The following is a 17,223-nucleotide window of genomic DNA, read 5'->3' on the forward strand; positions in this document are numbered from 1 at the left end:
GGCATATGGATATTTATTATCCTTTACTATTCTTGCAACTTTTCTTGAGGTTCAAACTTTTGAAAAATAAAAAGCCAGGAGGAAGCGTGCCACTGCAAGGTTTGAGTAGGCTGACGAGGGCGCCGGGCCCCTTTAAGATGGCCCCGTCCCTTACGTCCCGCCCCCGGGCCCCGCCCACCCGGAAGGGCTCGGCCCAAGTCCCGCCCCTCCACCGCCTACCTCCTTTTCCAGCCAGCCCCGGCCCGGCCCTCCGCTGCGGAGTGTAGTCACGTGAGCCTGGCTGCGGCGCCCCGCTCCGCACCGTCATGGTGGACCCGATGTATGGATGCCCGGGCGGCCGCCTGGCCCGGGCGCTGACGCGGGCACTGCCGCTGGCCCTGGTGCTGGCCCTGCTGGTCGGGCTGTTCCTGAGCGGCCTGACCGGCGCGATCCCGACCCCGAGGGGTCACCGGGGACCGGGGAGGCCGGTCCCACCCGCCTCGCGCTGCCGTTCGGTGCTCCTGGACCCTGAGACGGGCCAGCTGCGCCTGGTAGATGGCCGCCACCCTGACGCCGTGGCCTGGGCCAACCTTACCAACGCCATCCGCGAGACCGGGTAAGGGTTGGCCCGATCTCGCGCGGACCAGCCGGGGGAGGGAGTTGCGTGGGCGCCGGACCTCGCCTGCCCCTAGGACCAGCCTCTTGCCGGTGACAGAGTCCCATCCTCGTCTCCCTGGGGGTCAGTGTCCCACCTCGGAGGCTGCTGCACCGTAGTTGGGTGGGGCTGATGCAGCATCCCTCAGCTCATGGGGACCAGTCCTTTGCCTTCAGCCAGGGATGACAGTACCTCTGTTTCCCTAGTGATACAGTAACACTTATCCCCACGTAGGCTGGCACTCTCCCCCTCAACCCTCATCTCACCCCCATGACCAGAGGGGTGGTAATGGCTCTCCAGGAGAGATTCTCACTTCCTTGGTTTTAGCTTACCCCATGGGTGCCAGCCCCCCTGCCTTCTTTCCAGAACCAGAGCAGCAGGACTGAGCTTGGATTCCAGGCCAGTCTGAAAACAGAGGGTCCCTAAATTCACAAAGACCCAGACTGTATCATTGCTTGGCCTCTGCTCCTTGCTTCCCTCCTCTCTCCTGGTCCAGGGGAAAGTCGCTTGGCCAGATACTTAGTATGGAGTCAAGCACTCCATCTTTGGCAGTCACCGTCTCTATCCTTATCACCGGGACCCAGGCTGTCATTCTGTTGTATGGCTCTTACCTAACTGCTCTGCCTGTCTGGGCTCTCATTTCCCCATCTGTGGCTTGGATTTTGATGATGTGCTCTGGCTGGGAAGTTGGGTGGTGCCCCTCTCAGGCCTCGTACCAGGGCTGGTGCCCATTCATTCATTCACTCACCTGGTGCTCTTGGCTATGGGGACACAGAGCTGAGGGGGTCCCCATTCAGTCAGGGAGACAGTGCCAGGAGGGAAAATCCTGGGAGTGGGGAACATCTGCCTCAAAGCCTTGTCAGCAAGGCCCAGACCCTGGATCCACGCTGTGTTGGGGAATCTTGGGGAACCCTGTGTCCCCCCACCCCTCCCCCACCTGCACTATCCCATCCTGGGGTCATCCCAGTGCTTAGAATACGTTACCCCCTCCAGCAGGCAGGGCTTCTCCCACTGCTGCCCCCATCCATTTGGCTGGCTTGCATTCATTTCTGCAGGTGTTGGGGTGACATAGGACACTGTGGACACCCCCGTTCTGGTGCTTTGTGGCACTTGGGAGTATAGTAGATAGACAGACCAGAGATTGTGGGGAGAGGATTTGCTGCAGACACAGGAGCTGGGTGCGGCTAATTTGGGAAGGCTCCCGGGGAGAGGAAACCACAGAGTGGGCTGGCGTCTGTGGCGGGAATCAGAACTCTGTGGCGACGTGACTCTGGAATCTGGTGACCCAGTCTCTGCTGACTCATATGTTTTGGGCCCCCGCTTAGCAGAGCTAAGAGAGATGACAGTCTCTGGATGCTAGGGAGGAGGCACAGAGGTAAGGCTCAGCATGGGGAGGGGCTTTGGCCCCAGCACTTTCCCGCTAGGCTGTGTTGCTGTCAATTATGGAAAACAGAGAAGTGGGGAGAGGGCTCCCCTGCTTGTGCTGGATGGAAAGTTCTTCCAGGCTCAGCTCTGGCGCTGTGTGACCTTGGGCAAATCACTTCATCTCTCTGAGCCTGTTTCCTTCCTGAAGGTGGGGCTCGAAGTGAAATTCGGGGGATCACAGAAAGCACCTCTGTTTATTTACTAAAGGAAGGAGTGAATGAAAGAGAAAGGAGCGCATGTCTTCTGCCCCCATTTTGCAAGTGGGGAAACTGAGAAGTGAGCCCTGGTCTCTTCCACACTTCTTGCTCTCACTTCACTGTTCCAGCATCTTTTCTGTCCAGTCTGCCCCTTTCCCTGTGGGTTTGACAGCATTTGGGACTATGATGTAGGGAAAACTGTATGGGAAGCCCCCATTTTATAAGCAGGGGTACGGAGGCCCTCAAAGACACCCTCTTGAGAACTCAGGAGTGAGATGTAAGAAAGAAATCTGGGGTGTCCTGGCATCCGAGCAACAAAATCGCTGATTTGCAGGTGACTGTCTTATTTTTTGGAGGGTGGAAATCATGGTTTGACTCTTCTGTTCACCTAGAATTGGGATCCTTCCTCCTTTCTGGCTCCCAGATTTCACCAGATCCTGGGAGTGTCAGGATAACTTGCACGTCTCCTTCCCCCATAATCTTTCCTCTTACTTGTGCTGTATCTGACTCTGGACTGACACTCCCCATGGAGCCTGAAACATTTAGGATTTAATGCTAGGGGATCAGAGATGCACCCAGAGGCAGCGCCTGCGCCAGCCTGGCTCTGGTCTTGGTCCTGGGGAGGCCGAACCCTCCAACCTTACCTTTTCCTCCTTTTCTGACCTGATGCCCCCCAACAAGCTGATTGACCTAAATAGCCTTCGAGTTGGGAGAGGAAGTGAATACCAATAAGAGGGAACTAACCTATTAGGAAACTGGGAAACAACCCAAATCTACCACCCAACAGGCAGAAGCCCAGCCCAGTAAAATGGATAAATACCACCCAACCGTTTCTTTATCTGTTTTTTTGTATTTTATTTAATTTATTTTTTATACAGCAGGTTCTTATTAGTCATCCATTTTATACACATCAGCGTATACATGTCAATCCCAATCTCCCAGTTCATCCCCCACCCCCCCACACCCCGCCGCTTTCCCCCCTTGGTGTCCATACGTTTCTTCTCTACATCTGTGTCTCAATTTCTGCCCTGCAAACCAGTTCATCTGTACCATTTTTCTAGGTTCCACATATATGCATTAATATACGATATTTGTTTTTCTCTTTCTGACTTACTTCACTCTGCATGACAGTCTCTAGATCCATCCATGTCTCTACAAGTGACCCAATTTCATTTCTTTTTATGGCTGAGTAATATTCCATTGTATATATGTACCACAACTGCTTTATCCATTTATCTGTCGGTGGGTATTTAGGTTGCTTCCATGACCTGGCTGTTGTAAATAGTGCTGCAGTGAACATTGGGGTGCATGTGTCTTTTTGAATTATGGTTTTCTCTGGGTATATGCCCAGTTGTGGGATTGCTGGGTCATATGGTAGTTCTATTTTTAGTTTTTTAAGGAACCTCCATACTCTTCTCCATAGTGGCTGTATCAATTTATATTCCCACCAACAGTGCAAGAGGGATCCCTTTTCTCCACACCCTCTCCAGCATTTGTTGTTTGTAGATTTTCTGATGATGCCAGTTCTAACTGGTGTGAGGTGATACCTCATTGTAGTTTTGATTTGCATTTCTCTAATAATTAGAGATGTTGAGCAGCTTTTCATGTGCTTCTTGGCCATCTGTATGTCTTCTTTGGAGAAATGTCTATTTAGGTCTTCTGCCCATTTTTGGATTGGGTTGTTTGTTTTTTTAATACTGAGCTGCATGAGCTGTTTTTATATTTTGGAGATTAATCCTTTGTCTGTTGATTCGTTTGCAAATATTTTCTCCCATTCTGAGGGTTGTCTTTTCGTCTTGTTTATGGTTTCCTTTGCTATGCAAAAGGTTTGAAGTTTCATTAGGTCCCGTTTGTTTATTTTTGTTTCTATTTCCATTACTCTAGGAGGTGGATCAAAAAAAGATCTTGCTGTGATTTATGTCAAAGAGTGTTCTTCCTATGTTTTCCTCTAAGAGTTTTATAGTGTCCGGTCTTACATTTAGGTCTCTAGTCCATTTTGAGTTTATTTTTGTGTATGGTGTTAGGGAGTGTTCTAATTTCATTCTTTTGCATGTAGCTGTCCAGTTTTCCCAGCACCATTTATTAAAGAGACTGTCTTTTCTCCATTCTATATCTTTGCCTCCTTTGTCATAGACTAGTTGACCATAGGTGTGTGGGTTTATCTCTTGGCTTTCTATCTTGTTCCACTGATCTATATTTCTGTTTTTGTGCCAGTACCATATTGTTTTGATGACTGTAGCTTTGTAGTATAGTCTGAAGTCAGGGAGTCTGATTCCTCCAGCTCTGCTTTTTCCCCTCCAGACTGCTTTGGCTATTCAGCGTCTTTTGTGTCTCCATACGAATTTTAGGATTTTTTTGTTCTAGTTCTGTAAAAAATGCCATTGGTAATTTGATAGGGATTGCATTGAATCTGTAGATTGCTTTGGGTAGTATAGTCATTTTCACAATATTGATTCTTCTAATCCAAGAACATGGTATATCTCTGCATCTGTTGGTATCATCTTTAATTTCTTTCATCAGTGTCTTATAGTTTTCTGCAGACAGGTCTTTTGTCTCCCTAGGTAGGTTTATTCCTAGGTATTTTATTCTTTTTGTTGCAATGGTAAATGGGAGTGTTTCCTTAATTTCTCTTTCAGATTTTTCATCATTAGTATATAGGAATGCAGGAGATTTCTTTTGTATCCTGCAACTTTACCAGATTCATTGATTAACTCTAGTAGTTTTCTGGTGGCATCTTTAGCATTCTCTGTGTATAGTATCATGTCATCTGCAAACAGTGACAGTTTTAGTTCTTCTTTTCCAATTTGTATTCCTTTATTTCTTTTTCTTCTCTGATTGCCATGGCTAGGACTTCCAAAATTATGTTGAATAATAGTGGTGAGAGTGGACATCCTTGTCTTGTTCCTGATCTTAAAGGAAATGCTTTCAGTTTTTCACCATTGAGAATGATGTTTGCTGTGGGTTTGTCATATATGGCCTTTATTATGTTGAGGTAGGTTCCCTGTATACCCACTTTCTGGAGAGTTTTTATCATAAATGGGTGTTGAATTTTGTCAAAAGCTTTTTCTGCACCTATTGAGATAATCATATTGTTTTTATTCTTCAGTTTGTTAATACCATGTATCACATTGATTGATTTGCGTATATTGAAGAATCCTTGCATTCCTGGGATAAATCCCACTTGATCATGGTGTATGATCGATCCTTTTAATGTGTTGTTGGAGTCTGTTTGCTAGTATTTTGTTGGGGATTTTTGCATCTATATTCATCAGTGATATTGGTCTGTAATTTTCTTTTTTTCTAGTATCTTTGTCTGGATTTGGAATCAGGGTGACGGTGGCCTCATAGAATGAGTTTGGGAATGTTCCTTCCTCTGCAATTTTTTGGAAGAGTTTGAGAAGGATGGGTGTTAGCTCTTCTCTTCTCTCTTTAATTTTTTAAAAAAAATTTTATTGGAGTATAGCTGATTTACAATTTTGTATTAGTTTCAGGTGTACAGCAAAGTGAATCAGTTATACATATATCTACATTTTTTTTTTTTTTTAGATTCTTCTCCCATGTAGCCCATTACAGAGTATTGGGTAGAGTTCCCTGTGCTATACAGCAGGTTCTTATTAGTTATCCAACTGTTTCTTTGAAAAGTCACAAAAGATAAACTTACACCATCAAGAATGGAAAAGGAGTGATAGCCACAGATGAGGTGGTACATCCCGCATAGTAGCGGGTGTCCAGGGCACACTATACACTGAAGGGACAATGATGGTGAGGGGAGATTTGTGACCCCTTGCTCATCTCACAAGAATGGTCTGGCTTTTCCCAAATGTGGCCTCTTCATTAGATCCTGGAGTCATCTCAGAGGTATTAGCTGTCCCTGACATAAAACCACAGTGTGGCCCATACACTTTCCAGAAAAAGAAAAAAAAAAGTTTGGGGAAATAGATTCAGTGCAGCTGACTTTTTATTTTTGCCAAGCAAGTGCATTAAAAACAAACCAGAACATTATTTATTTATTTATTTATTTTTAACATCTTTATTGGGGTATAATTGTTTTACAATGGTGTGTTAGTTTCTGCTTTATAACAAAGTGAATCAGTTATACATATACATATGTTCCCATATGTCTTCCCTCTTGCGTCTCCCTCCCTCCCACCCTCCCTATCCCACCCCTCCAGGCAGTCACAAAGCACCGAGCTGATCTCCCTGTGCCATGTGGCTGCTTCCCACTAGCTATCTACCTTACTACGTTTGTTAGTGTGTATATGTCCATGCCACTCTCTCGCCCTGTCACAGCTCACCCTTCCCCCTCCCCATATCCTCAAGTCCGTTCTCCAGTAGGTCTGCGTCTTTATTCCTGTCTTACCCCTAGGTTCTTCATGATATTTTTTTTTCTTAAATTCCATATATATATGTGTTAGAACAATATTTATTGATCTCTGCCCATTTCATCTAATAAAAGATGAGCTATTTTAGAACCACACAAGCAGGAAGGACATGATCTCTGAATCAAGAGCCGTCAAATGGGGACATTTTGCTTTAGAAACACATTCTTTCCAGTGGTTTGTTTTTTTGTTTTGTTTTGGCCAGGGACTGGGGTAGAGTCTCCCAAAGTTGTCAGCCACCACAGCAGTGAGGGATTCCAGAAGCCATTTGCTGATGTCCAAGCCTTCCCGTTTTACAGATGGGGAAGCTGAGGCTGGGAGAGCGTGGAGATGTGGTATGAGGCAGGGTTTCAGGTTTAACATCAGAGAGATCTAGGTTCAGATCTCTGCCTGGACACTTCCTACAGGTGGCTGTCAGCAACTGCCTCACCCCAACGAGATGAGGATGGCGCCAGCCTTGCAGGGGCCTGGAAGAAAATCTTTTGATGAGGGCTTAGGGCCTGAGGCAACAGAGGGATCTTCAGAGATCAGCCAGAGGGGCTCTAGCACTGAAATTCCCTCATGAATGGGAATCTCTCTCTCTCCAAGGTATTCTGGAAGGATAGGCAGACACCTACATAGCCAGGTTTTCTGAGAACTCGAGCAAAGTGCACAAACTCCATCCAAACTGAATCACCCCAATCGCCCTTTGGAATAAGGCGGTTCAGAGAGGAATGCAGAAGGCACTCTCTCCAACAAGGGCAGTGACTAATTCCATATTTACCATACTGTGGCCTGGCTGGGGGGGGTCGGGGGGGGCATTGTCACTCTCCACTCATCCTTTTCCTTTCTGTCCAGCTTGAAAGAGTCACACTGCTCTCTTTTAAATCTTTGTAATTATTACACAAGTGCTTAACTTTCCATGGTAAAAAAGTTTAGAAAGGTGAGGTAGAATGTGGGAGGTAAACTGCGCTCCCCACTCTTTCTTTTTATATATAACCACTGTTCTTTCTTCTAGAATTTTCTATGCATAAACAGGCCTAAACATACATACATACATACATGTGTATACGTACTGGTATGTGAGTGCGTGTAATGTTTTTGTACATGGGGTTATCCTGAATCCACCGTTTGTCCTTCTCTAATCTTATGTTTTTTAAAAAAACTTTGTGTCTGACATCTCATCAGCACATGGTGGTCAGCCACATGGTTCTAGAAGCCCACCGCATATATGGATAGATTATTGTATCAGGCCCCTAACACTGGATATTTTGGGAGGGTCCTGTTTTCCTCAGCTCTAGTCAAAAATGCTGCTGTGAGCTCTATTTACAATAGCCAGGACACGGAAGCAAGCGAAGTGTCCATCAACAGATGAATGGATAAAGAAGATGTGGCACATATATACAATGGAATATTACTCAGCCATAAAAAGGAATGAAACTGAGTTATTTGTAGTGAGGTGGATGGACCTAGAGGCTGTCATACAGAGTGAAGTAAGTCAGAAAGAGAAAAACAAATACAGTATGCTAACACATATATATGGAATATTTTTTTAAAAATGGCCATGAAGAACCTAGGGGCAAGATGGGAATAAAGATGCAGACCTAGTAGAGAATGGACTTGAGGATATGAGGAAGGGGAAGGGGAAGCTGGGACAATGTGAGAGAGTGGCGTGGACATATATACACTACCAAATGTAACATAGATAGCTAGTGGGAAGCAGCCGCATAGCACAGGGAGATCAGCTCAGTGGTTTGTGACCACCTAGAGGGGTGGGATAGGGAGGGTGGGAGGGCGGGAGATGCAAGAGGGAAGAGATATGGGGACATATTTATACGTATAACTGATTCACTTTGTTATAAAGCAGAAACTAACACACCATTGTAAAGCAATTATACTCTAATAAAGATGTTAAAAAAAAAATGCTGCTGTGAACAAGGATGCTCATACACATCCGTGAGGGCTGTGTGAGCACCAGTCACAGGGTGAGTTCCTAGCTGCTGCCTGTCTTCAGGGCCTCAGCACTGTGGCCTTGACTGAGCCTGCTCCCTGCAGAAGGAGAGCTTTTAAGCAGGCGCTGTCTGGAAGGCCACTGGCCTCTCAGTTATAACCAGGACTTGGCATCTGAACAGCCTTTTTCGTTTTATGTAAGTTGTGTATGTTCTCCCTTGATTCCCCCGCTTTTTTTTTTTTTTTTTTTTTATCACAAGGGGAACTACATTCTGTACCCTGTTTTAAATTTCTTCCCATCACCAAGTCTACTGGATTGCTCCAAACCTCCCCTCTCAGGTTAATGATGAGACACATACTTACCGAGTATAAAACGTTGAGTTCTCTTGTGGCACCTGCCATGGCAACCCTCTGAAGTGGGAATTGCTTTGCCCATTTTACAGGTGAGGAAACTGAGTCCCAGAGAGGTTAAGCAATTTGCCCAAAGGTACACAGTTGATAAGAGAGAGACCTGGGGATTCAGACGATGCCTGAGGGACCCACAATCCCAGACTCTCTTTGTCCTCCACTCTCCTTGAAATTTAAGACCTTTATTCTAGTCTCTTGTGTTTTTCTCTCCATATCTGTGATTATATGTGAGTCATTAGCCGAAAGTTCATGGCTCTTAGATTTGTTTGATAAGAACTAACTCCTTCACCTTCAAGGACAAAACAATCCCCCACAAAACTGAGTTAAGGTAGAGGCTCAGAGCACATCATGCTCTGTGATGTTAGCCTCAGCTCTGTTGGGCAAGTGACTTCACCCCCCTGAGCCTCGGGTCCCACAACTGTAAATTGGGAGAATCAAACTCATGTCGTAGGGTCTTTGGGAGAATTTAGAGAGAGAAGTAGACATGTGATGTGCTTAGCACTGGGGGCTATTGTTATCCACCATAGCAGGGCCTCATTACCAGTCCCCACAGCTCCATTTTATCTTGTAGCTCAAGTTCTTTGCTTTGGAACTCTCAGAGCTCAGGCTTCCTTCTTTTACTTTCCCTCTCCTCCCCACCCCAACCCCCCTTCTCCCTGCAAGCTCCTACTTAAACTTCAAATCCTGGAGCGGCTATCACCTCTTCTGTGAAGCCTTCCTAGATTTCACTCAGTAGCAACAGGAGCGTACCTCCTCGGGGTACTTTATTCCTTTTCTCGTCATAGCAGTTACATATATTCATTCTTGTATACCCTCGGTGTCTGGCACCCAGTAGGTGCTCAAAGAAGCTTGATTGCCAAAACTATTGGGTGTATTTTGATAGTCATTTCCTCTCCTTTGTCTTCTCTGGGGCAGAGCTCTGTCTGTCCTGGAGCTCTTTGGTGACTTTTTAGCCAAATTCCTGTGAGACAGTCCTGGCTGAGCCTGGCTCTCCGCGTTGTGTAGCCTCTTAAAGATCTCATTAGTGTCTTCTGTTGCCCTCATTTTCTTAATAGAAATTGCCTCCACAAGTGTTTTCCTTAGTTACAGAAGTCACCTGGGTGAATATTCTTTGTGTACTTGGAGCAAGGATGAAATCCAGAACCATAAAGGAAAGACTGATAGGACAAAACTGAAAACTACCATATGGCAAAAACAAAAGCAAAAATCAATTAAAATACAGGTATTTTCAATATTAGTGACAAGCCAAGGGCTAATATGTATATAGAGAATTTCACCAACCAATAAGAAAAGGCGATGGGAATTCCCTGGTGGTCTAGTGGTTAGGATTTGGTGCTTTCACAGCCGTGGCCAAGGTTCAATCCCTGGTTGGGGAACTGAGATCCCGCAAGCCACGGTGCAGCCGAAAAATAATAATAATAGTAAGATGAAAAAAACCACGGTAGAGAAAAATGAGTAAAGGACATGAACCAAAGAACTATAAATGACCAATAAGAAATAAGAAAATATATGTAACTTAACTCATTAAAGGATTATAATTACGTGATTGAATTTTTCAACTGTCACCTTAGTAAGGGTGAAAAAGATTGATCCTAAGCAGGGAAGTGCGCAGACAGGAGTTCGTATGTTGTAGAAATGCAGTATATACCCCAGGCATCACCTGGGAGCTGGCTAGAAATACAGAGTCTTGGGCTTTACCCCAGACCTCCTGATCAGAATCTGCTTCCTGGTAACCAGCCTGCCTGGAATTGAATCCTAGCTTTGCCCTTTCTTAGCTCTGTGACCTTTGGTGTGTGTTATCAGCTAGTACTGGGCAACAGTGCTGCATAACAAACTGCCCCCAAACTCAGTGGCTTGGAATGACAGCCGTTTATGCTCATGGATCCTTGGAGCAGTTGGGGCAGCTCTGCTTCATGCTGTAGTTCTGCAGACCTGGTCAGCAACATGTGTCTCTCATATTCTTGGGACCAGCGAGCTGGCCAGGCATGTTTCTCTCGTGGCCATAGCAGGGACACAAGTGGAACCACGGGAGACCCTTTGAAGGCTAATCTCATAACTGAGACAAGTCACTTCTACCGCATTCCATCGGCCAGAGCAAGTCATATGACATGACTGAGCCCAAATCAAGGGGACAGGGAAGGACATTTGGCCAGTGGTGGGAGGGATGTAAAGCCACACAGCAAAAGGCATGGACGTGGGGGGAAGAGGCTGCGATGCCATTTACCACTGCAGGTACGTAACTCTGCTTGAACTACCTCCCCTTCTGTACGATGGAGACAGTAACGGTGCCTGCCTTGCAGGACTGTGGGATTGTCATGAGCACTAGTACATGAGTTAATAGATATGGAAGTGACTAGAACAGTGCCTGGCTCAGAAGAAACCCTCAGTAGATATTAGCTGGTATTATTATCCTGGGGGAGGGGCGGAGAATGAAGGTTAGTACAGCCCTGGGGGAGGCTGTTTGTCAGTATCTATTCAAATTAAAAATGCATGTGTCCTTTGACCTAGCAGTTTCTCTTTTAGGGATTTAGCCTGACACGTGCACAGAGACAGACCGACAGACATTCATGTGAATGGCAGTTTCGTCACTGCGTTGTTTTCTATGGTTTAAAACTGCAGACAGGTGCATGCCGAGCTGAGGGCCCGTTTCACGCTCACCCCCTCACTGACCAAGTGTCCCCTCTCCTACCCCTGCAGGTGGGCCTTTCTGGAGCTGCACACGAACGGCCACTACAACGATAGACTGCAGGCCTACGCAGCGGGCGTGGTGGAGGCCGCCGTGTCCGAGGAGGTAAGGGCCAGACGCGGGACCCCGGGGTTTCCCCCGCCCATCAAGTGTGTTCCCCAGGGAGCTTTGGAGGGTTCTGAGATATGTGTAGAGGGGGCTCTCCCACCCCCAGCCTTCCATCTAGTTGGGGAGAAAAGGTCACATGTATTTGTTAAAAATTTACACTGGGTGCTATTTGATGCATATAAAAAATACACAACACATTCCAAGTTACGAAGCTTAGTAATAAAATGAACACCCACCCAAACTAAACCCTGGAATGTTACTAAAACCATTGAAGCCCCCTCTCAACTCCATTCCCCTGCCTCTCCTACCCCAGAGACACCCACCACACTACATGTGGTGGCTGTCATTCCCTTTCATTCATTCATTCATTCATTCATTTATATTGAGATAGAATTCACATGCCATAAAATTCACCATTTTATAATGTACAGTTCAGTGGCTTTTAGTATATTTATAAGGTTGCACAACCACTACCACTATCTAATTCCAGAACATTCTCATCACCCCAGAGAGAAACCCCATACCTGTTAGCAGTCACCTCCCTTTTTCCCCACTCCACCCAGCCCCTGGCAACTGCTCATCTACCTTCTGTCTCTACGGATTTGCTTATTCTTAACAGTTCCTATGAAAGGAATCATCCAATATGTGGTCTTTTGTGGCTGGCTTCTTTAACTTGTTTCCAGGGTTCCTCCATGTTCTAGTGTATGTTAGTACGTTATTCCTTTTTATGGCCGAATAATATTGCATTGTAGGGATAGACTATTTTCTTTATCCTTTCATCAGTGGGTGGACATTTGAGTTATTTCCACTCCCTTCCTTTGGTTAAACTAGTTTTACTACATGTGATGAAACCTTAAACAACATATTATTTTGCATTACCTGCTTTTGGGCTTTTTAAAAGTGATAATCACAGATTTCAGAAGGCAGACCGCATCAGGAGTGGGTGAGGCCGTGGTGGGCTGGCCATGCTCCCACACTGTGCATGAAGGTGTGACACCCACGTTGGGATGTAATTTGGCGTTAACTTGTAGAGTTGAATACACACATGCCTTAGGACCCAGGGGCCCCACTCCTTAGGTGTGTACCCTAGAGGTGACCCAAGGGGTTCAAAGCAGCCCCGAGGCAAACACACTCAAATGCCACCGGTGGGTGCATGGGTAACCGGATTGCAGTAGTGTCACACAGTGCAGAATCAGAAAGCAGTGAAAGTGAACGAGCAGGTGGATGCGTGTGAGATGCATGGTGCTGAGAGGGACAGAGCACGTCACAGGAGACGGTGTACAGTGTGACAGCGCTTAATAAACTCCCTCTCCTCATTCTGACATCCAGCTGCAGTTTGAGACGCCCTCCTGGGACCTCGATGTCTGGGGAGGTGTCAGACACTGGGTCAGGCCACGTGTTTTGGGTGCTTGGTGGTATTTGAGACAAGATTCCATCTCTCAAGGGCCCCGTAGCCTGAGCCAGGAGCACTGAGGCAAGGCCTGACGTGGTTCTCACGTGAGGAAGCCCAGACACACGTGCCAGAGGCTTTGCCCACGTTACCTCTCTGAGCTTGCACACCAGCCCCCGAGGGAGGCTCTCCGTCTGTTGGGGTGACGGGGACGATGGGCTCATATGGTCTTTCACCCCCCAGCAGGCTGGCCCAGCTTGTTCATGTGACATCGGGGTGGGGAGGTGGGGAAGGCCTCTTGAGGGCTGGTGGAACTGCCACAGGATTCTCTTGCCAGGTTCACTGCTGTGTCCTCAGTGCTCAGGACAGGACATGGTAGGTGCTCAAAAAAAAAAAGGTAGTTGAGTGACTGAATACGTGTACAGATGGGGGTGGCGGTCCCCAGTAACAGAGGAGGCGTAATCTAGGACAGACTGTGAGTGCTGACGGCTTTCAGAGGAGGGAGGCATCCAGAGGCATTGGGCCCTGGTGGGGGTGAGAGCTGGCTGGGTGAGAGAAGCCAGTGTGAGCAGAGGTGCTGAGGTGCCCTCACCAGAGCTCCTCGACTCTTTGGAGACCTGGAAAGGAGTGAGGACTCTGAGCCCGAGTGGGGGCCAGTGGGGTCCTCAGGGAAGAGTGCAGGCCTGCTGCCCCGCCCCTGTCCTCGCCCACCCTACAGCTCATCTATATGCACTGGATGAACACGGTGGTGAATTACTGCGGCCCCTTCGAGTATGAAGTCAGTTACTGCGAGAGGCTCAAGAAATTCCTGGAGGCCAACCTGGAGTGGATGCAGAAGGAGATGGAATTGAACAATGGCTCTGCTTACTGGCACCAGGTGGGCATGGCCCCCATGCTCAGAGGGCTGGGGCAGCAAGCTGAGTCTGCTCTGGGGACCTGCTACCACTGCAGGTGCTACTGTTCCAGCTGGCCAACCTATCTGTCCCCTGCCCCTCTCAGCCAGCCCTTCCTCCCTCCCTCCCTCCCTCCCTCCCTCCCTCCCTCCCGCATCTATCCACCCATCTACGTACCCATCCTCCCATCCATCTACTCATCCATCCACAGATCCATCCAGTCTTCCCTCCCTCCCTCCCTCCATGTCCATCCTTCCCTTTCTCCCTCCCATACATCCATCTGTCCATCCACCCACCCACCCCTCCATCCGTCTACCCATTCATCCATCCATCTATTCATCCATCCATCCATCCATCTAGTTTTTCAGCACATTCGTCCACCCACCCACAAGTCTATGCATCTTTCACTCTCTTCTTCCCATCTTAGCCTAGTTGTCAGATATTCTATCCACCTGCCTTGTCGATATACCCCATTTGGTTGCCTGTCTCTCTCTCTGTTCATCATCTACCTGTCTGTCCATCTACCCTCCCATCTACCTGCCTAGCCATCTTCCTGATGGACCACGTTCCCTGCTTCATTCCACCTCTTCCTTCTGGCCAGAGCCTAGGCATCTCTCAGTCTGTCCATCTGTTGGTCCATCCCCTCTGCTCTGTCTCTGCTGCTCGTACATCTCGCCAGGGGCTGCCCAGTTCCCCAGGGTGATGCCCACACTCCTTAATGTGGCCTCAACACCCCCCTGCACCCTCTCCCTCCCCAGCCTCATCTACTGGCCTTCTCAATCTGTGCTCCGGCCTCCCTGGCCTCCTCCCAGTTCCTTGAACAAGATGTTACCTCTTCACTCAGGGCTTTAAAGTGTGCTGTTCCTTCTGCCTGGAACACTTTTCCTTCTCCCCCTCTGCCCGGCTCATCCCCACCATTCCTCACCTCCACGTCCCCTCCCTGCAGTTCTTTGTAGCCCTCTTGTGAGGCATTCAGATTCTGTCTTCAACTGGACTTGGGCCCCATGAGGACAAGCCAAGGACCACATCTGCCTTGTCCACTGTGGTATCCCCAGTACTTAGCACAGGGGCTGGCACATAGTAGGCGCTTTATAAGTGAAGGTTTGTTGAGTATTTACAGATGAAGGAGTGAATCCATCTGGTCCCGTCCATCTACTTCAGCACCTGCCTGAACATCTGTCCTTCTCTTCACCCTCCTGTCCATCTAGATGATTGCCTTTCTCTCTGTCCTTCTCTCATTTAACTCAGTAGCCACCATCCATCCATCTGTCCTTTTGTCTATCCATCTTACGGATGCTTGCTAAGTGCCTGGTGTATGCCCAGCACAGGCCAAGGCCCGGTGGGGGACACAGTGATATACTCCATGGTTACAGAACAATGACAGTGACAGTGGGGAGAAGTCAGCCACATGACACAAGTTCACTGAGCCAGCAGCACAGCCAGTAAAACTCAGAACGGGGAGCAGCCAGCAGCGGGCCAGGGCAGGCTGGGAGGCTTCCTGGAGGAGGTGGATTTGGGTTGGGTTCTTAAGTGGGGTGATTTGGGGTTGCCACAGGATGGAGACATATAGTTAAATGATGGCAGGGGGGTGCTTGGCATGGAGGGGTGGGTGGTGGTTAAGGGGGGGGTCAGGGTTGGCTGGAGCCTGGAGGGTGCACCTGAGCCTCCTTTGCTGAAGCCCCTCCCATTGCAGAAGGCATGAGCCTGGGGGAGAGGCCTCACCCTCCCTCTGCCCCCTGCCCCCTCCCCCTCCCCCTCCCCCTAGGTGCGGCTGACCCTCCTGCAGCTGAAAGGCCTAGAGGACAGCTATGAAGGCAGTGTGACCTTTCCAACTGGGAAGTTCACCATCAAACCCTTGGGGTTCCTGTAAGTGCCACCCCCAGAGTGGACAGGGCAGGGGAAAGTGCCACACACCTTATAGTCAGACAGACCTGGGTTCCAATACCAGCCCTGCCACTTCCTGGCTACATGGCCTCGGACCGGTCGCCCAACCTCCCAGTGCCTCAGCTTTCTCTTCTGTGAAATGGGTATGTAATGGCACTCCCAGCAGGCATGGTAACCCTCCGGCACTCTGACCCTCCTCAGCCTGTTGCAGATCTCTGGGGACCTCGAAGACTTAGAGCTGGCCCTGAATAAGACCAAGACCAAGCATGCTACGGGCTCTGGCTCCTGCTCTGCCCTCATCAAGCTGCTGCCTGGCCAGAGTGACCTCCTGGTCGCCCACAACACCTGGCACTCCTACCAGTACATGCTGCGCATCATGAAAAAGTACTGGTTCCAGTTCAGAGAAGGGCCCCAAGGTGGGTAGATGTGGGTGGGTCTGTGTGTGAGCATGTATGTGGGTACACAGTGGGCATAGTACTGGGAGGTGTGGGCCTCAGCCCCATATACACTGGGGTCACCATAAGGCCAGTCTAAGAGTTCATGTTATTTTTTTAATTTATTTATTTTTTTGCGGTACGCGGGCCTCTTACTGTCGTGGCCTCTCCCGTTGTGGAGCACAGGCTCCGGACGCACAGGCTCAGTGGCCATGGCTCACGGGCCCAGCCGCTCCGTGGCATGTGGGATCTTCCTGGACCGGGACACAAACCCGTGTCCCCTGCATCGGCAGGCGGACTCTCAACCACTGCGTCACCAGGGAAGCCCGAGTTCATGTTATTTTTAACGTGTTTATTTCCTTTTAATTTTTATCTCACAAGGCGTATCAGTAAGCTACTGCTGTGTAACAAATCACCCCAAATTTAAAACAGCAAAGGTTTAAAACATAGCCATTTAGTTTTGCTCACATGTCCATTGGTCTGCTGGGTGGTTTTGTTATTCTAGGACGAGTCTGCTGATTGTGGCTGGCCTCACTGATGCTTCTGTAGTCAGCTGGGGTGAGCTGGCTGACCTAGGATGGCCTCGTCTGCACGTCTGGGGGTTGGCTGTCAGCTGGGATGATGTGACAGCTGGGCTACATGGTCTTTCATCCTCCCACAGGCTAGCTCAGGCTTGTTCATGTGACATCTGGGCAGGCAAGTGTGGAAGGCCTCTCGAGGGCTGATTGAAATGGGCACAGCATTCTGTTGCTCAAAGCAAGTCAAGTGACCCGTGCAGATTCAAGAAGTGGGGAAATAGACCCGACCATGTAATGTAAGGAACTGCTGAGTCACATTGCAGATGACGTGGATACAA

At 48.4% G+C, this 17,223-nt stretch overlaps 1 protein-coding gene across 2 annotated transcripts in view; it reads left to right on the plus strand.

Moving 5' to 3' along the window:
- The first annotated feature begins 255 nt into the window (after positions 1–255).
- Positions 256–17,223, plus strand: part of PLBD2 (phospholipase B domain containing 2) — a 31,268-nt gene continuing 14,300 nt past the window's right edge. The window contains exons 1-5 of one of the 2 annotated variants that reach the window (XM_029226507.1): positions 256–595; positions 11,670–11,763; positions 13,875–14,033; positions 15,815–15,915; positions 16,135–16,349. In XM_029226507.1, the coding sequence (XP_029082340.1) occupies positions 306–595; positions 11,670–11,763; positions 13,875–14,033; positions 15,815–15,915; positions 16,135–16,349 (859 nt within the window). In that variant the 5' untranslated portion in view covers positions 256–305. The remainder of the gene's footprint in view (positions 596–11,669; positions 11,764–13,874; positions 14,034–15,814; positions 15,916–16,134; positions 16,350–17,223) is intronic. The other variant, XM_029226513.1, reaches the window with a different exon arrangement.

The sequence above is a fragment of the Monodon monoceros genome, unplaced genomic scaffold (assembly GCF_005190385.1).
Source record: "Monodon monoceros isolate NGI ecotype Baffin Bay Population unplaced genomic scaffold, NGI_Narwhal_1 Super_Scaffold_1, whole genome shotgun sequence".
Classification (NCBI taxonomy): domain Eukaryota; kingdom Metazoa; phylum Chordata; class Mammalia; order Artiodactyla; family Monodontidae; genus Monodon; species Monodon monoceros.